Source organism: Acanthochromis polyacanthus, chromosome 22, assembly GCF_021347895.1.
Source record: "Acanthochromis polyacanthus isolate Apoly-LR-REF ecotype Palm Island chromosome 22, KAUST_Apoly_ChrSc, whole genome shotgun sequence".
In the NCBI taxonomy this organism is placed as follows: Eukaryota; Metazoa; Chordata; class Actinopteri; family Pomacentridae; genus Acanthochromis; species Acanthochromis polyacanthus.
Window position 1 is genome coordinate 11,695,375 of NC_067134.1, and position 23,555 is coordinate 11,718,929.

Sequence of the window (23,555 nt, forward strand, 5' to 3'; positions counted from 1 at the left end):
TTGGAATATTGCTTTTTAATTTCATTTTTGAATCAAATAGTGCAGCCATGTCTTTGAAATTCAAAAGCATTTCTGCTAATGCTTTTGTAGTTGAGATATGAGTCACAATCGCTTCCATAGTACTGTAGTTTGGAGAAAAAATCTGATCTTCAGTTAACCCTGATGTCGTCCTATGGGTCAAATTGACCCACTGAAGATCAGATTTTTCTCTCCATACTACAGGACTGCTCTTTTTTTTTTTTTTTTTTTTTTTTTAAGAAATCCATTATTCCAGTGGAACAATTATTTCTCTGCAGATCATGTTGAATCACCCCTCTGGAATTGTGTGGTAAAATCCTCTCTGATCAGACTGATTGGTTCCATGTTTCTACCACACAACAACTCCCAACATGCTTCTCTATCAGGTGTATTTTATACCATAATGATCTCTCTTCAGGTTTTACATACGCAATGACATTTTACTTTATTAACATGAGCAATGGCCTCATGATTTCCCTCCTTCCAACGCTCACACTGCTCCACCTCATCAATCATAAGACCTCTCTGTGTTTCTGAGGAACTGAAACTATCTGTTTTGGACTGCCTTAGCCAGTCCACCCAATCTCTGCTGTCTGCAGCTCAGAGAATGCCTCTGATGGGGAAATGGAGAACCAGATGTCAGTTTCTAACTGTCACTGACATCCCATTGTGCATCTTTTTACACAATCTGCACAGACTTACAAAAATCCCAAAAATATATTTCGAATTTAATAAACGGTGAACATTTAACCCTAGTTCACCTTAGCTCTTGACTTCTTATACCCGTTTGTTATGGAAATTAAATCCCTTAAAACATCTCAGTTTCATCGTAATCAAAACCCATGTGTTTAGTTTTATGATTGTACTTAAGTATCCAAGCCAGCCTAATCACATTATAAGCTAACCTGAATACTGTTAACCAAATTACAACCATGACTTCTGCCAGAGTCTCACCCTTATGACTGATTCTGGGATCTCATATCTCCATGCTTCTAAACACTGTCTGTCTGTCCTCTAATACTGAACAAGTAGATCAACTCATCTCAGATTATGGGTGAGTTGAAATATAAAAACACGAAGTGTTCTATGAAAAGTCCAATCTTTGAAAGCTGACATGAAGTTTAGAATCATTTCTTTGTAAATTAGCTGCATCCAGTCATTACCATGACACTGGTATCATGGAACCATGACCACATATATGTGTCTGTAGATAGCGACATTTTTATAACGGCACATTTTCATGCTTTGACAGATACAGTGAGGGGAAAAAGTTTTCGGACACCCTGAAAATTTGACACAATCTGAGATATTATCATGAAATTTTTGTTGAAAAGTCTTTTTGTGTTTCTGAAGTGTAGCTGCATCAGACAGACACAAATACATATGATAGTTTTGTGTTTATTGTTTAATAGAAAAACTAACAAAACTAAATTCTACCAAAATGATCCAAAACTCACAAGTTCTTATTTTTATGGAACCAGTCAATTTTGAGTTTTTAAATGTCTTTTTTAGGCTGTGTTCAGTTTTATGATTGTACTTAAATAAATTACACTTGAAGACCTCAGAGGGATTCTTAATGCAGTATTTCAAAAATGTGTGGGAGGTCCAAAAACTTTTTTCCACCGATGTATTTAACATCAATCTGATCTGCTGATGTTAGCAAGACAAACAAGTGAAGATTTTAGGCTTGTAGCTAGAATTCAGGGATGAGAAATTCTGCGGATTTTATCATTGCCAGGGTCATTCTTGTGAATCGTCTAAATTCGAGGAGAAAATTTTTTTTGGGGGGGGGTGAGGTATGTTTATGGTCGGCGAGTCGTAATATCGAACGGCTGCTAATATCCACCGCGCTGAATGCTAGCCGCCACTCAGTGAGAGCAGTCATGTACAGTACTGTAATCGAATCACCATGAAGTGTAGAGTCAGAAGGCGTGTGTAAGTGCAGGGATGTGATTTTTCCGCGAATTCGCGGAATTCCGCTTTTTTTTATCAGGGATGGGAATTTACCGCAGATCCGCGGATTTCCGCCGATTTCATTTGAAGTTTGAACACTTTATTGTCGGTGATATTCCCGCGCGATGGTAGCGACGTTAACGATAGCTTGTTAATGGTAACGACGTTAATGATAGCTTGTTAACGACGATTGTAAACGGCCCAGCGATTGGAAGTCGCTGCGCCGCCGCAGCACCCCGCCCCCGTCAACAACTTTCCGCTGGAATCAGAACTTGCTGATCCCATCCCTGAGAATTGTTCTTGGGATATTCATCTTCAAACAGAATCAAATTTCAACGTGGGAAAAACAAACTAGTGAAACTGGGTCAACAGTCCACTGAAAAAACTCAGAAATTATCTGACATACTGAGCTAATATTTCACAGATACCATGATCTATACATGGGACAGACATTAAGTTCCAGTCAGTTGTAAAGCTGGTCTGGGGATGTGACCATTCTTTGTCTCCCAGCTGCTCCTCTCTCAAAGTGCTGCGATGTACTGATTCCTGGTATCACACAGTCATCACTCCGTCAACTACAGATGATTCAAAATGCAGCTGCCCGTCTGTTAACCCGCACATCCAGACACACCCACATCACTCCTATCCTTTATGCTATCCATTGGCTCCCGGTTCATCTTTGTAGTTTAAAATTTTAACATTTGTTTTTAAAGCCCTTCATGGCCTTGCTCCTTTATACATATCTGAGCTTTTAACCATCCACCTCCCCAGTAGAGCCCTCCGGTCAGCGACGCAGATAGTGCTGGACATGCCCAGGTCCCGATATCAGCAGTGGGCTGATCGCTGCTTCGTTGTCGCCGCCTCGAGTCTTTGGAACACACTCCCACTCGAGCTCCGTGTTATCACGTCCAGACTGAAAACTCATCTTTTTAGACGTGCTTTTGAATCTCTGTTTTATGGTTTTTAAAGTTTGTGTTTTATGGGTTTTATGGTTCTTTAGTTACTCAAAATGATATTTTTTTTGTTCATTATTCTGTCTGGAAAGCACTTTGGTCTTCTATTATGTTGTTGTAAAGTGCTCTACAAATACATTTTTGATTTGATTGGATTCCTGTTTTTTCTTTCGGAGCTGATCAGATGGTGTAGCTGTGCATTTCAAATAGCTCGGCAAATTTCTACTTGGTTGGATGAAGCCTTTAAAAACACAAGTTCTTGTGTGTGAGTGAACTCTAAGAAGTCCAGATCCAGAGGCAGGCGTCCGAATGAAGGAAGGCGTGTTGTCAGATTGGTTAGAAGTCTGTTTCCTGCTTCGTTGCTCTGACAACAGTGATGTCATGGCCCCACCTGTTCCTCAAATTAGTTCTGCTTTTACAGTCTTCATGTTGCAGCTTCTTTTCTCCATCTGAATGTGAGTAAAAGACACTTTAAACTGGTTTTTATCTTTTATATATCTATAGAACATAAAACTGATTGAATCATTCATTGTATTTTAACTCAAAAACAACGTTGTTGTGGCACAATTAAAATATTAAATAAATGTTTATTCCCTAAAACCAAATCTCCAGACATGTTGGGGTGTTCCAACCAGCAAGATTTATCAAACTGATGCTGAAATCAATGTGTTTTATCAGTAAATATCATTTGTGTTTGTCAGGCAGTTCTAAACATGAGTTGTTCTTATTAGCTGTCTATCACAACCTGTGATCTGATCTGTCTAGCAGAGGAGAAAAGATTTAAACTGAAACAAAGTTCACCTGATACACTTTGAAGAAACCAAATGCTAGAAATGTTCGGATGTTTCTTAAATGTAGCATTAAATTAGATTGAGAGCAGACATGTTGAGGGAAATTAGTGTGATCTCTGCTGATGTTGGTTCTGTCCCAGTGATTCCATTCTAGGGAATGTTAACTGTCAGGGATTTACAGTCTGATGGGAGCTTCTGGTTTCATGAAGCACAGGGTTTGTAGAAGTTGTGTTGGATGTTGAGTGACATGAAAAAGGTTGAATGTTGAAAGAATCAGTCACATGAAATGAGTGGGAATCAGCCTGTAAAATGTGCTCTTATTGTGAAACTCTGCCTGCTGCTTCCTCAGAGGTGAAGTCCTGACTGGTTCCAGGAAACAGATCACCTGTCTGAGAGTCGATGTCACAAGGATGAGTGTAAAGCTGACTGCAAGGCTAGCGCTTACAGTTAGCTTCCCTTATCAGTCTGAATGTGGGTGTCGAGCACACCAGCTCATGTGTGATTTTTATACACAAATCTAATGTTACACAGTCATTGGAGCAAAGAGCCAATGAAAGCCATCATTGATCTGATCAGTAGCTGAAAGGTGTTGGTGTTTCATTACTTCCTGTTTTAGGATTCTATGGCTCTACAAAGACATACAGAACTATGAAATGTCTCTGAAATCACTTGCAGCTGTAAAAACTCTGATCTTCTCGTCTCACTATCGGCACACCGAGCTCTGCAGCATCTTCAGGAAGGATGGAGATGTTTCCAGAGAGCTGCTTGGTCAGTGGGAGGTGTTTTAGTTAATCTGTTATCTGGATCAGCATCAGTTACCATGGTGATGGACCTGCTCAGAAGTGAACCAGCGTCCTAAGAAGTCCTGAAAACCACAGTTAAACCTGAAATTCCCTCCATGAGCTCAGATCCTGCTTGGTAGTCCAGACCTCAGAGCTGTTTTCATGCTTCAGCCTCCATTTGACATCAAGTCTCATAGAAATCAGTATCAGTTTGCTGCTGCTGCGTAGAAATCAGCTGATCACAAGTGTCCGTCTAAAAGGACATAAACAGACTGAAAACACTGATAAATAGTCAAATAGAGAAGAAAGAAATCCAAAAGAACAGCTTTTATTACTGTCAGGAGAAATGTTGTGAGAATAATCTTCACAGAAGTTTGTGTTTGGTTGAAAAGTTGAAGAATGAAATGTATGTGGAGTCCATGAGAGACATTTACTGCAGTCATGAGCTGTTTAGTAGCAGTCAGTGTTTGGTCTGGACTCTGAACAGGCTCAGTATAAAAGTCTAAAACCTGATATGAGGCTCTGATCCTGGACTTGTTCTGTGAAGGATCCGAGTTCATGTTTGTTTGGAGCCTCTGTTGGTCAAAGTGTAATAATGTGGGATCATCTTTGTGTTATGGTCCAGTGACTGCAGAGTGACTTCCATGAGTCATATTTAACAGACAACAGTGAGCGCCCCCTGCTGGTTCCCCTCAGTGTTGCTGTCAGTGATCCTGTAGGATTAACTGCAGTCCTGCTGCTACACAACAACCTCCACCACACCAACAACACAACTTTCTTAAAGTCCAGTGGATTGATTTAAACAACTTTGGATAACCATGACCTGGATGAATGAGAACCTACACAGACAACACAACTGTTCATTAACTTGTAACATATTCTTTGACTTTGTCAGGGAGCCACGATGACGTCAGAGGTGCTCTTGAACATCCTGGATGACCTGAGAGATGATGAACTGTCTACATTCCAGTGGTTCTTGGAGCAGTCCAACAATGTTCAAGGCCTCCCAGCCATCACAAAGAGCCGACTACAGACATCAGACAGGTGTAAAACTGTGGATGTGATGGTACAGACTTACAAGGATCAGGGAGCTGTGCAGGTGACCAGAGTGGTTTTGGAGAAGATCTCCAGGAATGATCTGCTGCAGAGGTTGCCTGCCAGCAGCTCAGGACCAGAAGGTCAGTCACAAGACAAGAACAACATGATATCATTACAGTCAGAAAAATGCATGATGGTGCTGCTACAGTAGAGTTCAGGTTCTGTCAGTCTTTCCTGAGTCCACATTAAGGTCAGTTCCTCTGTAAAATCTACTGGTCAACCCTACTGACTGAATGCTGCTCCCTGCTGTTTAAACCTTGATATAATACCAACATTAGTTCTGTATGAGCTGACCTTCTGTGGAAGCAAAGCATGTCCCACCTGTGCTCACCAAATTATGAGCCGATCAGACAGTTTCTGAAGATTCTTCATTCATTCTGTTTAGCTGGGAGTGGTCCTGCAGTTTCCAACCAGAGGGAAGCTGACCAATCAGGCAGAGCAATGTTGTTGAAGCAGCTGCACATAGAATGTGGGTCAGAACAGCCAGAAAAACATGTTAGTTTGCATTCTATAAAATCACTTTGAATGTGGTCGCACATCTGAGTATTTCTGACATACATTTAACATAATCTGTACTGGGACGTACTACATCTTTTTCTGAGCGTACCATCTGGTATATTAGCATGCAGTACTATCCAACATGACGTTATACTTTAACCCTTTAGGCGCCAGAGTTTTTTCAATAAAATGTTCAGTTTTGATATCATTTTTTCAAAAGGTTGTAATTTGAAAATGGTTAGAGATAAAGGCAAACTGTAAATGAGAAAAATCATCAGTATGACCCAAAGTTTATGATGGGAGTAAATTCACCCATCTAATTTGCATATTATGATGCCACCAGGCGGTGAACATATGGATTACATAACTTTATTCATGTTTATCGATCAAGATGGCATTGCTTGGCTCAGATTTGTCAGATCCCTGTCTTCACGATAACCAACAGGCTCATCAGAATGTCTGATCCACTTGTGAAACTCTTCCTCATCTGTCAAGCAAACCCTGCCATCAACATTTACGATGGGGCCATGAACGCCACTGCAGCCTCCACCGTTATTATCAGCCCATTTTCTCCCGCGTCTGCTGCTATTTTCGCTTTTTTTTCAACCCAAGCTATCCCCCTCATCATTATCAGTGATTTGAACACCCCTGTTACACCCACCACGTCCCCTCCTGCCACCCCGGACCTGGTGAAGCAAAGCATCGGCTCCAGTATGTGCTGCTTACTGATGGATTTTTATATAGTGTCTGTAATTGATGCTATATAAATAAAATTGAATTGAATTGAATTGAATTGCTTGTGGACTGTCATGGCGCACCGACCCGCTGCCATTACGCACAGATGGAGCATCACTTTCTGTCTCACTGGAAGACTGAACATGTTCACCAGAGGGTAAATATTCCTCTTCAGAATCTGAGTAAGCCATTACTTGACAGGGTACTTTGTCAGCATTGACCAGACCTCACGGTATGGTGAGTTTTCTCGCTCTAAAATGCACCATCTTGCGCTCTGTTACGCTCCGACTACGAGTCTCGTCTCCGCGGTTTTCAAACTCTATAAACTCCAAAACTTTGAATGAAAACACGCCCACAAATGATGCTCAGATTGAAGTTCCAGATGTCCCCCATCTCCCGGTGTTAAGTAGTAACTACATGAGGCAGTGTATTTGAAGTTATGGCTTGTTTTGTTCAGCAATGTTGCTTGTCGCAATATTGCGACTTTGGCTCTTAAAGGGTTAAAACCATCAACAACCTCCCAGCGACCTACCACACTGAACATGTCAAGTCTTCAGAGGGTTTGGATGGAGCAATAAGGCAGCCATATTGGCTGACTATTTTAAGGGGACACTGTTGCTGCATTCTGGGCTTAGCTCCACCCTGGATGATTGTGGCTGCTTTAAAAAGACAGCCCTTCTTCCCTCTATAGCAGAATGATGATGAGGTGAAGCCAGAACACTCTGTTCTTCAGAATGGTCTGGATATGCCAGACTAATTTCAGATTAACATTAGATTTTACTTTGAAGGAGCAGTTTGGTGTCAGAAAACCAGAGATAATCAACACCATAAACTCATCAATAAATGTAAACATGAAGTCCATTCTAAATCTGTTGTAGCTGAAATAAATGAAATCAGTAAGCAGTGGAGAATATAACATGTGATCTCTGTCTGTCAGTGCATGTCAGTGATGTTGGAGAACCTTCAGAGAACAGAGAACCTTCCTCCTCTCAGACTCAGCCTCCTCTTCCTCAGACTGAAGGTAAAACTGATGGATTCTTTGGTCTGTAAAGAAAGATGGCAGCAGTTCATCATGCCTGAAATGGAAGCTGAGTTCAAGCAGGGTGTTTTGTGCAACACAGAACAGTGGTTGGCTATGGAGTTGCATGAGGCAGCAAGTTGTAGTGTAGCTGTAGCATAACGGTCAGTTTTGTGGCTGCTGATCCTCAAATCCAATTTTCTAAACTGGTGCCCATTTTAAGCTAATTTCTGAGAGCCTTTTGATGGTAAAGAAAACTGTACTCACTGACACCTTGACTGCCTTCAGTTTCTCTGTAGAAAAGACCTACATTTTAAGTGTTATGATGGTCTGTCTCTTTTTGATTGTTAATTGCCTTTTCCTCTCCTTTTTTGTAGCAACACACTACTTTCTGCAGTATAATACTGTTCAAATAATGCTCTGCGGGGTATGGTGCTACAGTGTGTTCCAACACTACTTTTATGTAGACAGAGGGGGTTGGAAGGAGGACCCGACCGATTTATCGGCCGGTGAATGAAGTCGGTCGATTATAGCCCTTTTGAAAATAATTGTCATCGGCCAGAGTTTTGCCGATTAAATGACAATATATTCTAAATTTCTCATAAAACAGTAAATGCTCTCAAGTGTCGGAGCAGAATGATGTCCTGTTTGTCCAATACATGGAGCTCTGACTCCATGCCGTCCTTAGTCCTCACCGCTGTCTTCTCAGTAACCTACAGTAATAAGCTACAGCCAGGCAACATTACAGGAGTAGGCTGAGCCGACAGGTAAGTTTATAACGACGTTGTGAAAGTAACAATGACACAAAAGAAGTTGTTTTATTTATTAAATATTTTTAAAATTCATCAGCCAAATAATTTCTTATTGATATTTTTATCTGCCAAATATTGGAATCGGCATTGGTCTAAATAAAAAATTACATCGGTCGGGCCCTAGTTGTAAGTAATAAGGAAAAGTTGGGACACTTGTAGGATTTGGTAGCACCAACTTTCAAGGCTTGATCAACCTCCATTGCTGCAGAAAAGCTTTCAGTTGTTAACCCAGTTCTGTTCTCTAAAAAAGGCCTTTTTGTATATTATTTTTTATAGAAACTCTAAGAACAGTTTAATCTAGACTTGAGTAAATCCACCTACCTTTTGACTGCCTCCATAGTTAACCATCTTGATAGCCCTTTAGCTGAGTTGCCCTTTCAGTCACTTTTTTCTGTCACTTTCCTCCAAATGATCAGGGTAAGTTGCTGCATTATGTGTAGAGTTTACGATGAAACCCCAAGGAATAAGTTTAGAAAAATCTCACACACACAATAGCCCAACTTTTTATTACCAGGGGATGTTATAGGTGGCTAATTAAAAGTCCTACCTCATTGTAGTTGCTTCGTTGCTTGTGTTTTTCCAACAACAGACGTTTCTGTAGACACACACCTCACACTGTTCCCTTCATGTTTGACACAGATGAGACTGTTCCAGCACCAGAACCACGTCCCATCACATATTACCAACAGAAGCTTCAGTCAAATTTCCGGGACACATTTCTCGTTACCACAGAGGGGTGGGCAGCAGATGAGCAGCATTTGGTTGATATCTACACAGAGCTGTACATCACAGCTGGCCAGGACATGCACATCAACACACAGCATGAGGTCCTGCAGATTGACAAGGTGTGGAAGCCATCAGACACAGAGACACCAATCCAACCCAGAGACATTTTCAAGCATCCTTCTGGAAAAGACATACCCATCAGAACAGTGATGACCAATGGGATTGCAGGGATTGGAAAAACATTCCTTGTGCGCAAGTTTATTTTGGACTGGGCTGAAGAAAGAACCAATCAAGATGTGCATCTTATTTTCCCATTTACTTTCCGTGCCCTGAATTCACTGCAGGGACAAGAGTTTCATTTGGCAGAGCTCATTCATGTCTGTATCCCAGAAACTAAAGGCATCACAGTGGAGGCTCTGAAGTACATCTTTACAGCTCTGCAGTCATCAGGAACTAGCAGGTACAGCAAGAGCAGATTCAAACTGCTGTTTGTGTTTGATGGACTGGACGAGAGTCGCCTTCATCTGGACTTTGATGTCAACAACATTCCCTCCATGGACGTAACAAAGTCAACTAAAGTAGAAATCCTGCTGAGGGAACTGATCAGTGGAAAACTGTTGCGCTCAGCTCGAGTCTGGATAACCACACGACCTGCAGCAGCCAATCAGATCCCTCAAAATCTTGTCAACACTACAACAGAGGTCAGAGGGTTCACCGACCCACAGAAGGAGGAGTACTTCAGGAAGAGATTCAAGGACCAGGTCAGCAGGATCATCTCCCACATGAAGACATCACGAAGCCTCTACATCATGTGCCACATCCCAGTGTTCTGCTGGATCACTGCTACAGTTCTGGAGGAGCTGCTGAGAACCAGAGAGGGAGGAGAGCTGCCCAGAACCCTGACTGAGATGTACGCAGAGTTTCTAAGATTTCAGATTGATCACACAAAAGAAAAGTATGGCCCAGAGAAGTGCATTCAGTACATTAAGTCATTGGCTAAACTGGCTTTTGAACAGCTGCAAAAGGGCAACCAGATCTTCAATGAGAAAGATCTGAGAGAAAGTGGCATCGATGTGAGTGAAGTCTCAGTGTACTCAGGAGTGTTCACAGAGATCTTCAAAGCAGAGCGTGGACGGAAACAGAAAGACAAGGTGTTCAGCTTTGTCCATCTGAGTGTTCAGGAATTTCTGGCTGCTCTTCATGTCCATCTGACCTTTATAAACTCTGGAATCAGCCTGCTGGAAGAACAACAACAAACAACATCCCGTTGGTCTGAAATGTTCCAAAATTATTCAACAGCTTTCTACCAGAGAGCAGTGGACGAGGCCTTACAGAGTCCAAACGGACACCTGGACTTGTTCCTGCGCTTCCTCCTGGGTCTGTCACTGCCGACCAATCAGAAACTCCTACAAGACCTGCTGACACAGAGAGGAAGTAGCTCAAAGACCAATCGGAAAACAATCAAGTACATCAAGAAGAAGATCAGTGAGAATGCGTCTGCAGAGAGAAGCATCAATCTGTTCCACTGTCTGAATGAATTGAACTATGTTTCTCTGGTGGAGAAGATCCAACAGTCTCTGAGATCAGGACGTCTGTCCACAGATGAACTGTCTCCTGCTCAGTGGTCAGCTCTGGGCTTCATCTTACTGTCATCAGGGGAACATCTGGACGTGTTTGACCTGAAGAAATACTCTGCTTCAGAGGAGGTTCTTCTGAGGCTGCTGCCAGTGGTCAAATCCTCCAAGAAAGTTGTGTAAGTAGTTGGAGACTGAAGATACTTTTTTATTTTGCTGCTGTTTCGTCATTATAATGTGCTTTTTGTCTCTTCAGACTGAGTGGCTGTAATTTGTCAGAGAGAAGCTGTGGAGCTCTGTCCTCAGTCCTCAGCTCCCAGTCCTCCAGTGTGACAGAGCTGGACCTGAGTAACAACAACCTGCAGGATTCAGGAATGGAGAGTCTTTCTGCTGGACTTAAGAGTCCACACTGTAAACTGGAAGCTCTCAGGTCAGGACTCACACTTTGGAACTGATGTGATTTCTATCAGTGGATAAACAGTTAACCTGAGTACAATCATTTCTGCTGATGGGATTCATCAAATGAGCTTTTACTGAACTTGTGCAGGACTTTGTCAGAGTTTATTTTTTACATTTTTAAATCCCACTAATCATTGTTGAGATTGTTGATTTGCTTCAGATGCATGAAATGTGCAGCAAAATGTAGGTTAAAGACAAAGAAGAAAAGAAAGAGTGAGAAATGTCCAGCCAAGTGTTGTCCATCAGGTTTGTGTTGTTTTCTGTGTGCAGGCTGTCAGGCTGTCTGGTCACAGAGGAAGGCTGTGCTTCTCTGGCCTCAGCTCTGAGCTTGAAGACCTCAAATCTGAGAGAGCTGGACCTGAGCTACAACCATCCAGGAGACTCAGGAGAGGAGATGCTGAGAGCTAAAGTGGAGGATCCACACTGTAGACTGGAAACTCTCAGGTACAGACAGACAGAAAATCAGAAAACTGTCAGCCTAGCTCACAACAAAGAGTGAAAGCAGAAGAACACTGTTTGCTTAGCTACACACTATGACTGAAGGGATGGGGAACCTTTTAGCCTAGCTTAGCTCAAAGACTGGAAACAGGGTAAACTCAGCATAGCTAAGCACAAAGACAGGAGGCAGGGTAAAGTGTTAGCATAGCTTAGCTCAAAGACAGGAAGCTGGTAAACTGTTAGCATAGATTAGCTAAAAGACAGGAAGCAAGGTAAACTGTTAGCCTAGCTCCATGAAAAGAAGAACCATAAATGAGTAAAGCTGAATAATGAGTGTAAAGTGAGCTGGAATGTGACGAGCACAGGACAGGACTTTAGAGATGCTGCATTCAGGTGTCTGTGTCTCCATGTTGGACTGGTCCTTTATCAGTGGAACAGTGTGAGAGCCATGTAACGTCCATGTGTGCTGCTGAAAGAGTCTCTGCTGCTCTGACCGTCCTCCTCCTTTCAGGGTGACGCCTGCTGGAGTCCGATGGTTGACACCAGGTCTGAGGAAGTGTAAGTGTGTTTTAATGGATTGATGGAAACAAAGCAGCACATTCAAGCATCTTCAAAGTGTCACATCTCTGAGGTCATCATCAAAGGTTTAATACTGATCACATGATCCATCAATAACTGCAGCTGTGTTGTGTTTGTTCTCTCCATCAGATTCCTGTCAACTCACAGTCAACACAAACACAGTAAACAGATTCCTCAAACTGTCTGACAACAACAGGAAGGTGACAAATGTGAAGGAGGATCAGTGGTATCCTGATCATCCAGACAGGTTTGACCCGTGGGAACAGCTATTGTGTAGAACTCGTCTTACTGGTCGCTGTTACTGGGAAGTCGAGTGGAGAGGAGAGGTTCGTATATCAGTGAGTTACAGAGGAATCAGAAAGAAAGGAGGCAGTGATGACTGTGTGTTTGGACGTAATGATCAGTCCTGGAGTCTGTTCTGCTCCGATGATTATGGTTTCTCTTTCTATCACAATAACAGTCCAACATCCATCAGGTCCTCCTCAGTCTCTCACAGAGTTTCAGTTTATGTGGACGTTCCTGCTGGAACTCTGTCCTTCTACAGAGTCTCCTCTGACTCTCTGATCCACCTCCACACCGTCAACACTACATTCACTCAACCTCTCTATCCTGGATTTGGGTCCTTGTTCTCTGGTTCCTCAGTGTTTCTGTGCTGAGCTGAGTCTCCAGAGTCTCCTCCTGGTAGAGAAACAGTGCTGAACAGATAGTTGAGTCTCTCCATGACTCTGTCCCTCACAAACATGTTTTCACATTCATGGATTAAATGTGTTTCTTTGTCAAATCCTTCTAAATGATTCCTTGTAAACTTGTTCCTCTTCAAAGATGGAAGTTGTGATTATTCCAGGAGCCAAATGTGGTGTTTGGGTCTTTTTCCAGTCAAATGTTGAGAGTGAAAATCAGGATGTGGTGTTCCTCTGATGCTCACTTGAACTAAAAGCATTTGAGCTGCACAAAGTGTGAAATGAGAGAGGAAGCAGTGAATCTCCAAACTGCTGACAGACTTTCACACATTATTGTCCAGTGAAAATCAGGTTTTTGTGCAGCCAGACTTGATCCTGATTTGAGTCTTTAAGTCCTGTTCTAGTGATGAAATGAGAACTTCCTTCATCTTGTGTGTGATGGAGAAGAATAAAGGGCTGTGGCTAAAAATCCTGACTCTGAGTTCTTCATTAGAAACATTATATCAGCTGTTTATTATTCATCTGCTTTATTCTGCTGAACATGGAACAATGTTGTAAAAAAAAGTCCAAAAACAAATCCCCATCTCAATGTGACTAAAAGGTTCCTCTCTCTGATTGGATCATTTGATCAACTTTGAATTATTTCCAGTGAAACAACAGAGACGCTCAGAGAATATCTCATCAATCAGAGCCTTTTAGACAAACTGTCTCCTAGACTCTGGTTGGAGGTCCAGGTGGTTGTCATGGTTACTGGATGAGACTTTAGATCAGAGATGTCAAAAAACACATGCGACAACAAACTGCAAAAAAACAAACAACACAGCTTTGAAAGTGAAATTCTGCCTTTGACCTAATTTACTGTGGTCTGCACACAACGGCTTTCTAGCACTGTGACGCAGCTACAGCACTTTTCAGCAAAATCCCTGGAAATCAATGTTTACATTCTGCAACAAGATTTTATTCGACTTTTCCACATTTTAAAATGGGCTAACGTGGCATCTTTTATCTCCGGGCCTCTGCCGACTCTCGGACGTGGGATGGGGCGGTTCTCCAGGCTCCTGAGCCTCCACACCTGGCTGTCTTCCGCCTGCCTGGATTATGGCGTTGGTTTTATTGACAATTTCAATCTTTTCTGGGAACGCAGGGACGCTTTTAAACAGGATGGCCTCCATTTAAACACCAGAGGTTCGTGGATGCTTTCATCCAACATGAACTTCACTCTCCAGACACACATGGACAAGCAGCATGCACCTGGTCAGCTTGGATCGTCATCATCAACCTCTCCTTCACGTGCCTGACTACCAGCCCCACACAACCTGTCACTACTCCGACCCACAACAACACTCGCTCACCCTGCAGTCAACCCAATACACCATATGTTCACAAATCCCAGTCATCATCTCAAATAGACTCCAGAAATCACGTCAATATCGCAGCTTCAGAGCTGTAAGCAAGGACAATCTCATCATACCACAAACCATCACAGACCACAAGACAGAAGCATCTGTAAACATGGCACTTTTAAATACGCGCTCTCTGTCCAACAAAACTTTTATTATTAAAGACCTGATTTTAGACAACAAGATTGATTGTCTATTTTTAACCGAAACTTGGCTGGGCACAGATGGCTCAGCGGTTCTCACAGAGGCCTCTCCACCAAATTTGAACTTTTTATTTGCACATCGGAATGGGAGGAGGGGTGGTGGCACTGCATCAATTGTAGCATCCCTGGCTTTATTAAAGAAGTGCTCTCTGACTGATGCCTTTTCAGTTGTTTTTATTTTGAAAGACACCGTAAGAGCTAGGACGATAACAGAAAAAGAAAACGAAATATCACATTCATGTTCATAGCTTAACTTGAATACATTTACTGTAATAATAACTCATAGAATAACTGAATTAATCCCAAAATATACACATTATAAACGAACGAGTAATGACCGGACGATACTACAAAAACTCAACCTAGCTAAAACACCGTCAAAGTCGACACAAAGTCCACAAAACCATCAATAAAAAACGTCACAATTTAAACTACCATAAACTCAAATTAAACAGAAACACACACAAACCTTGTCCCCTTTAGCTAGGGGCTGAATTTTTAAATGGTTTGTCCGTTTTCTATTTCCTAAACTTTCCGTTTTTTACCTACACTCTACACTTTTTGTTGTCAGACGCCATACTCCTTCCTGCCGTACCACACTACCAAAATAAAAGCACCTGATTTAACTTAATCAGAAGGAACTTAAATTATAAGAAAAACCGAGATGAACAGATAAAATTTAGGTCATTTACATCAATTACATCAAATTCATTTACTGTTAAACAAATCTTATTTGAGCAGTACACCACCTTTGAGTATCATCCCTTTACTTTTATTAACCCCCCAGTTCTATGTGCCACAGTTTACAGACCACCTAAACAATGTGCTGCTTTTATTGATCAGTTCTCTGAGTTTTTATCAGTAATTTACAGCTCCTACAACAAAATAATTATAACCGGTGATTTTAACTTGCACTTAGACAAACTGTCAGACACTATGTCCAAAGATTTTATTGATGTTCTTAACTGCCTGGATTTTAGACAACATGTCACACAGCCAACTCACAACAGGGGACACACTCTGGACCTTGTCATAAGCTATGGTCAGCTGTCCATCACTGTGTCCTCTGTTGTTGACTTGGCTGTGTCTGACCACTATTGTGTGTTTTTTAGAGTGACTGGTTTTATCCAACAGGAGGCCCCTGTGTGAACTGTGAGGAAGCGCTATCCGACTTCCGAAGTGGCTTCAATTTTTTTTTTTTTTTTTTAAACATTTTTTAGAAAAAAAGTCCTCCACTTACACCCAGAATGATGGAGTGCTTTGAGAGTTTGGTAAAGAACCATGCCATCTCCACACTGCCCCCGGGACTCAACCCATATTGGTTTGCTTACTGGCCGAACCGCTCCACAGAGGATGCCATCTCCTCTGCTCTGGCACATCTGGAGGACAAAAACACAGATGTGCAAATGTTCTGGCTGACTTCAGTTCAGCATTTAATATGATCATCCCCCAGCAGCTGGTCAGCAGTCTGAGTCCACTGGGTATCAGCACCCCCATGTGCAACTGGCTGCTAGACTTCCTCACCAACAGATCACAGTCAGTGAGAGTGAGAAACATCCTCTCCAGGTCCATCTCTGTCTCCATCGGAACCCCACAGGGATGTGTTCTGAGCCCACTACTGTTCACTCTGCTGACGCATGACTGCTGCTCTGTATCTGCCTCGAACCACATCATTAAGTATACGGATGACACACCAGTTGTGGGCCTCATTCGGGACAACAACAATCTGTCCTATGGAGAGGAGGTGAACCGGCTGGTGGACTGGTGCAGCGTGAACAATCTGCTCCTGAGTGTCGAGAAGACAAAGGAGTTAATCATCAGCTTCAGGAGAAAGCAGCCCAGTCATTCACCTCTCATCACTGACAAAAAAGCAGTGGAGGTGGTCAGCAGTACCGAATTTCTTGGGGTGCACATCACGGACAATCTGGACTGGTCATTACATACATCATAGATCTCTGGTCAAATGGGCTCAGCAACATCTGCATTTCTTATGACAGATGAAGAGAGCATGACTGTCCCCTCCCGTCCTGACCACCTTCAACGCAGGTACCATAGAGAGAGTGCTGACCAGCTGCATCTCCATCTGGCTTGGCAGCTCCAGGGCCTCGGACAGGAAGTCGCTGCAGAGGGTGGTGAGGACGGCAGAGAAGATCATCAGGACCTCTCTTCCATCCATCCGGGATGTTGCACACAAGCACCGTCTCAGCAGAGCCCACAACATTATCAAAGACTCCACACATCCCCACGACGGACTGCTCTTCCTGCTCCCCTTTGGGAGGAGGTTCTGCAGCATCAGTGCATCATCGATTCACGATAATCCTTCAGGGCAGGGGCATCTATAGACACTGTGGAAGCATAACTGCTGCTACTCAATGTCCGTGCAGTAGTGCTGCTACATCTTCACTGTAATTGTTTTGTATTTAGTTAGTTTACAGTCTCACAAAATCACTTAGTCATACTTTGTTACAAATAAAACAGAATTAGGATGTTAATCTCTGAATGCTTGTAGAATTCTGTAGCATCCACCAGATGGCACTGTTGGTCAAGAAAACCCCAGCTGAGGGGCACACTGTCTTTTTCTGACTTTTATATGGCGTATGCGTCAACAATCAATAGATCACTTTTGCAAAAATCAGTCTGATACTGAATCCCTCTTGCTGGGACATGTCTGTGCTGACCCAAATGCTAATTTTCATTTCTGTCCAAACTCATCATATTCAACATTTCCTTTACCTACCTGAACATGTTTCTACGAAACCTGAAAAAAAAAAAATCAAGTGTTTACTCAAAATCTTCATTTTATTTAGTCTAAAATTAAACTGTCTAGTATTTCATTGGTTCACTGAAAATCTCAAACCACTCCTTCACTTGTTCAGTTCCCTCTTCACTGTCAAATGCTCATATTTATCCCTCGTGTCCAAAATGACGATACATAATATTTTACTATATCAAAATGTACACAAAGATAAATTATCAGCCACACAGTTCTTAGGCTTCTTTATATCAACAAATAGCATCACTTCCCTCATAGATTTAGTTTTTTTAATCTCAGAACTGTAATTCTATTTTAATATGTGTCATTTTAAATACAGATGTGAAGTAAATAAAAGGGACTCTAAAATACTGATTAAATTGACGCTGACCATAAAATATTGGAACGAACTGATCCATCATCTGGTATTTAGTCTTAATAGGAATTGCTAATTATAGAAAATACAGCTGACTTTTGTGGAAACAGTTCACAGCTGTACTAATTAAATCCACATATATGAAATTGAAATATACATAAAACTGAATGAATATTTTAATGAACTCAACCTATTTTCGGTTAATTCAGATAATATTTGTATTAAATAAGTTTGTATATTTCCTGTTGTCTCCTTCCTAATAAAACCACTTTAAGTCTCCTGTAGTAAAAAAAAAGAAAAGAAATTAAAACATGATTTGTCAGACTTGATGGCGGCGGACACAACATTTATGTGTCATCTGAACATTTTAAGAATGTGAAATGATATAATAGTAGGTTGCTGTAGTTCCAGTTGGCTTTGACTTCCAACTATAAGATAACAGTGAAGCTCACAAAGATTGTCAGTGTGAACTAAATTGAAATTTACACCTGATAACTTCTAGATGGTGGTTTCAAACTTCAGATTTTGCACACGTGACAAAAGTCCCTACTGGAATGACTGTCAACAAGTTGGTTGAAATAAATGACCGAAATAAACAAAGAATTATTTTAAGAATGTGTCAACTGGAAAGTTTGAGATGACTCGCCTCTCTTTTGTCGCCTCGGGTGTTCCAGCCAAAAGAGTCCCCGTGGGCCGACACACCTTGTAAAGGTTCCGGGAGAAATCAAGTGTAGGTGAGGAAAGGGTGAGTAGTCATCTCCTCACGTGACAAAATAAAGACATTGGTTGATGAGGATGTCAGTAGTCGTTTATAGAAAATACTTAGTTTTAATATTTATTATATTAAAAGTGAAGATATGTTGACTTTTGGGAATTTCTTGTGTGCGATTGTTTTTGGTTAACCCTTATGTTGGTAGGCCTGAGGGGCTGATTAGGAGCTGCAGGCTGGCAGTTGAGTGAGAGCAAGGGCAGGGGAAGGAGGGCCACAACACACCAGTTAACCGCCTTGCATTGCTTGTGTAATGTGAATGTTGATGAATAAACATCAGGTTGGTCTGCACCTTATCTCACCTCAAGCCTACTGCTTTATCCAGCCACGAAACAGTCATCCTTACAGACCATTAGGAGTTGGTGTTCATTGATTTGATACTTTAGTGGAAAAACAAGTTAAAGGGGAACTTCGGTTTTTTTCAACCTGGGGTCTGTTTCCATATGTAATTTCATACATGTGAGTGATGGAGAAATGAATTTTCGACATAGCTCCAGTATTTAGCCAGGCAGGCAGCTTAGCAGCTCAGCTAGCAGCTCAGCTAGCAGCTCAGCTAGCGAAAAGTATGGGGCAGCTGGCCCCCCACGTCAAAGTCCGCCCTAACATGCTTTTTGCCCCACACTGACCAGCTCAGATAGTCTCAGTGAGTGTCCCACAACATACTAGAGATGAGAAGTGAACAAAAACCTCCACATTACCTGGCGATCGGTCTTTGTTGTGGTCTGTATCCAAATCTCAGGACGCTAGAAAGCAAATCTTGTTCCGAAAATCGCGCGAGAGCTCGCGCCAAAACACCTATGTCGAAAATTCATTTCTCCATCACTCACATGTATGAAATTACATATGGAAACAGATCCCAGGTTGAAAAAAAACGAAGTTCCCCTTTAAGTAAAGTCATGACAACAATCAAGTCTAGTAAGTGTGCAGATAGACTTTATTTCAAAGCATAAAGGCCGTTATTTTTTTATTTACAAAATGAATCAGGATTATGTTTCATAATTACGATTGTAAAAAGGTTAGATTGAATCAGTACCAAAGATGAGGGCATGCTAAAAGATAACGGTGGAACATCCCCAGAAACAGATGGAGGACTGGAAAACCTGGAATTGATGCTCCAAGACAGCAGATATCAGTCAGGGGGTAAAAATGTGAATTTCCAGCTCAGAATCAGAGTCTGTGTTCATGAACCAGCCACTGTTTGCTGCATGTTGCTGAAATAACAGTAAATCTCTGACTTCACCTGACTTGGAGTCAGACTTTGTGTTTTCTTCTTTCCTAAGTCTGAGGATGAAAAATACTTGGAGTTCACTAGGAGACCGAGTGTTGATGAAGACTTGAAAATTTTCTGGTTAATTTGAAGAAAGGACTAGGAGAAATCCCATGTGGATGAGCTGAGTCAATAAATCAAACCGTACAAAATCTCTCCGAGAGGAAGCAGATGTTTGACAGCAGCACCCGTAGAAAATCTGTTTTATTGGTAAAGAGCTGCAGGACCTGATGAAGGCAGAAACTGAAGTCTGAAAACACTGAACAACAAGATCTTCATGTGTGGAACAAACCAGAGTTCTGGGAGTCTGATGGACTTGTGGCAATGCTATGAGGGTTAAATGTGTTTTGGTTAGCTACCAAAGGTACGACAACGCCACCTGGGGGAATTTCACCCCCAGGAAATCTGGTTAGAGAGAACCACCACTCCAATACAGACAGAAAAGGTCACACAGGTACAAGCAACACCAGAGACAGATGCGATTCCAAAATATCCACAAAATAGAATTTATTAATCTAAGAGAGGATCCCAACCTCTCAATCGAGATCCCTTAGTGGCAATAATACAATAGTAAGTGGCACAATATCCCATGATCCTCCGACGTTAAGTTAGCTACTCAAAACAAACACAGGCACTCGGTACAGAGCTGAGGGCTTATCAGGCAGAGATGACTGACTGACGGGGAAGGATCCTGATAATACACACCACACGTGGAAAAAAATAAAATAAACCAATGACAAACACCAAGTGCACTACGACACAGGAAGTGAAGGGACCACCACCGGGGATCAGTCAGCCCCTCCCCACACTGGCCCAACAGCTCCTGTCCAAAGAAGATGCAAACAGTAAGTGACAGCAGAGGAGCCAATAATACATGAAGACATCTAAAACTGCCCCAATGTCACACTATGCTGGACCCATGAGGTCATCACGAGGGCCAATTGGGTCACTTACCTTGTCACTCCAATAAGGGAGAAACAAAATCCACAAAATCAAAAACTAACCCAAGATTACAAAAAATAAAGGATCCCAAAATCTGTAAACAATAAAAATACGGAAAAAAAAATTTGACATTACATTGGCTAAAAGGGAACAACCTGCCTAGTGCAGCCTCCAATCCCAGACTCCAGATGTGCCAGGCAGCAGGCTCGCACAAAAGAATTGGGTTTTAAAAACAATCGCAGCTGAGCAGAGAGCTTGCTGACGTGAACCCACAGACAGAACAGCAGTAGTGCAGCGGCCCATTTCAGAGGTGGAGCCACCCGTCAGTGAAGGCGCAGCTTCCCATTCAGCAGGTCATGACACTGCAACAGAACACAGCCTAATAACTCATGAATCCAACACAGAGTGTTGATTACGCACGGCTCCAAGGCCACGCAGGCCCAACTCCCAACCTTCGGCCAAGGTACCAGCTGACTTGGCTGCAAGAGTGAACGGAAAGAGCTTGCCAGCCAGCATCTCCAGGCAACCGCGTGGATCCAACACATCTGCGCCACACCATGCTGCCGATGCGTCACTCGTGCTCCAGGAAGAGGTGAGTATGCATATGCAAAACTCACCACCCTCTACTAGATATAACTTGGCAACGCCGCCCAGTAATCAAGGTGCAATAGGATGATTGCTCCTAGTCCAGCTGTATTCACTGACCGGGAGCAATTAAAAACTACACCCCACGATCCAATACACTTAGCATGAGTTGAGACGGACTGTGGGCCATCCTGCCACAGACTGATGAGACTAAAGTGGACTGTTTGGGCAGAACGTCTGGAGGCAGAAGGACCAGAATAACAGCATCAACAGTCCTGTTGGTGACTTTGAAGCTGCTAAACTGGAGTGTGTGAGCAGCAGCATGGATTCTCTCAAACACCAGGACAGTTACAAGAACAATGTGAGGAAACTGAAGCTCACTGGACTTTCAGCAGGACCTGCATCCCAATGCAAACGTCCACCAAAGCCTGCTTCAGGAATCTTTGGAGGGATTTAAAGAAAGCAGCATCTCAGAAAACAAAGAATATCAGTGATCTGGAAGCTTCTGAACATGAGCAACCTACTGAAAGTGAAGAAGACAGAAAGTGGTACAATCACTTACTGGAGCTCAGAAAGGTCAAAGGATGTTGACATTAAATATGAACTCTCAGCTCAACAAGCTGCTTCTGGACCTTTGAGGACTAAACCGGATTCATATTTAGAGCAGTTTGTCATCTCAACATGATGTGATCAAAACTCACTAAACTGTACAAACACAGGAACTCTCTCTGGGATAATGTCCTGACTTTTTGTGCCCGGAAAAACATTCTTATGCACTGGATCATAGCTCAGGCCCCTTCATTGTTAGGATGGCACAGGACTATAATGGAATACATACCTCTGGACTTTCTAACTTGTCTTTTGCACTCCAAAACTGATGTCTTTGAACGAACAGGGAAACCATTTCTTGACTACATTAATGAAAATTTTTCTGCTATTCTGGCGAGAGCATTTGCATTAAAAAAAAAAAAACAGTATTAATTTTCATTGTATTGCATCCTATTTTGCATGATGTACCTGCCAAATTCACCCGGAACTGATTTGTTTTGCTTTTTGCGTTGCTATTCCCAGCTTCTTGTTGTTTTGTTTTCCTTAGTCTGGTCCTGTCTTTTGTATGCTTGTATATGAAGCAAATTAATAAAAAAAATTAATAAAAAAACCCCAAAACTCTCTCTGGGCTCCAGGGCTTCAGCTGACATGTTTCCAGGACACTTTGTTCTCATCAGCTCAATGTGTTGCAGGTAGAGAAGCTCAACAACTTTGACTGCAGCTGGAAATAGAAAATCAACTGAAATATAATCTTGAACCGACAGAAACATCCTGAAGCTGACTGTACCATCTGCAACCTGACAACCTCCTATGTATCATGTCAACATTAACTGCAGTTCTCCATCATTCACAGTGTGGAGCTGCAACACTAAACTACACAGAGATAACAACACACTTTACACTGGTTCCCAGTCCACCTCCCAGTAACATGGTCCAGTCAGAGTCTCTACACACCAGCTGCTGCTGCTTCAACCTATGGATCATCAGGACACACTTGATCCTCTCACCACAAAACATGTTCTGATCAGCATCACTTCCATCTGCAGAGAGAAGAAAGAAGAGAGGAGATCAGTGAGTTTGATCAGCAGCTCATCAGGATAAAGAGCAGCAGGACTTCAGTCCTGTTCAGAGCAGCAGCTTCATGTAAACATGTTGGAGTGAACACACTGAGCTCCAAACTCACACATCTGCACACACTGTCAGCATCAGGTGTGTTTCTATGCACATTTTACTGCAGTCCACAGTGGAGACAAACTGCTGACAGTCATCAAGCTTCATTACTGCACAAACTCTTCACTCATGGATTTACTGCTGCTCCATTTAAATCAACAGTCTCTGAGTGTCCATCAACATCTCATCTGATCCTCAAACATCAGCTGACAAACCAACATGAAGGCTGTCAATCAGCACATCTGGATGGAATCAGACACAGACTCAGAAAAAAAAATCCCCTCTTAAAACAAGAAACAAAAAATTATTTCAAAGAACTTTTACCTTGAAGAAGTGTAAACCTTTACCAGTAGAACAAGTGAAAAATGGCTTGGTAAGATTCCTTGAAATAAGATGTGATATTTAGAATAGAGATCTTACAATTAGCT

General features: G+C 42.1%; 2 protein-coding genes across 5 annotated transcripts in view; one reads left to right on the plus strand and one right to left on the minus strand.

The window, feature by feature from the left end:
- The window catches only part of LOC110969967 (NACHT, LRR and PYD domains-containing protein 12-like), a 386,884-nt gene extending 373,295 nt beyond the window's left edge, over positions 1-13,589 (plus strand). For 2 of the 4 annotated variants that reach the window (XM_051942200.1, XM_051942201.1), the window contains 3 exons: positions 11,688-11,861; positions 12,367-12,413; positions 12,564-13,589. In XM_051942200.1, coding sequence (XP_051798160.1) covers positions 11,688-11,861; positions 12,367-12,413; positions 12,564-13,090 — 748 coding nt within the window. In that variant the 3' untranslated portion in view covers positions 13,091-13,589. Of the gene's footprint in view, positions 1-11,214; positions 11,389-11,687; positions 11,862-12,366; positions 12,414-12,563 lie in introns of all 4 variants that reach the window. The other 2 variants (XM_051942204.1, XR_007939128.1) reach the window with 2 other exon arrangements.
- LOC110968364 (NACHT, LRR and PYD domains-containing protein 12-like) overlaps positions 1-23,555 on the minus strand; it is a 290,019-nt gene that overhangs the window by 250,419 nt on the left and 16,045 nt on the right. The window lies entirely within an intron of this gene.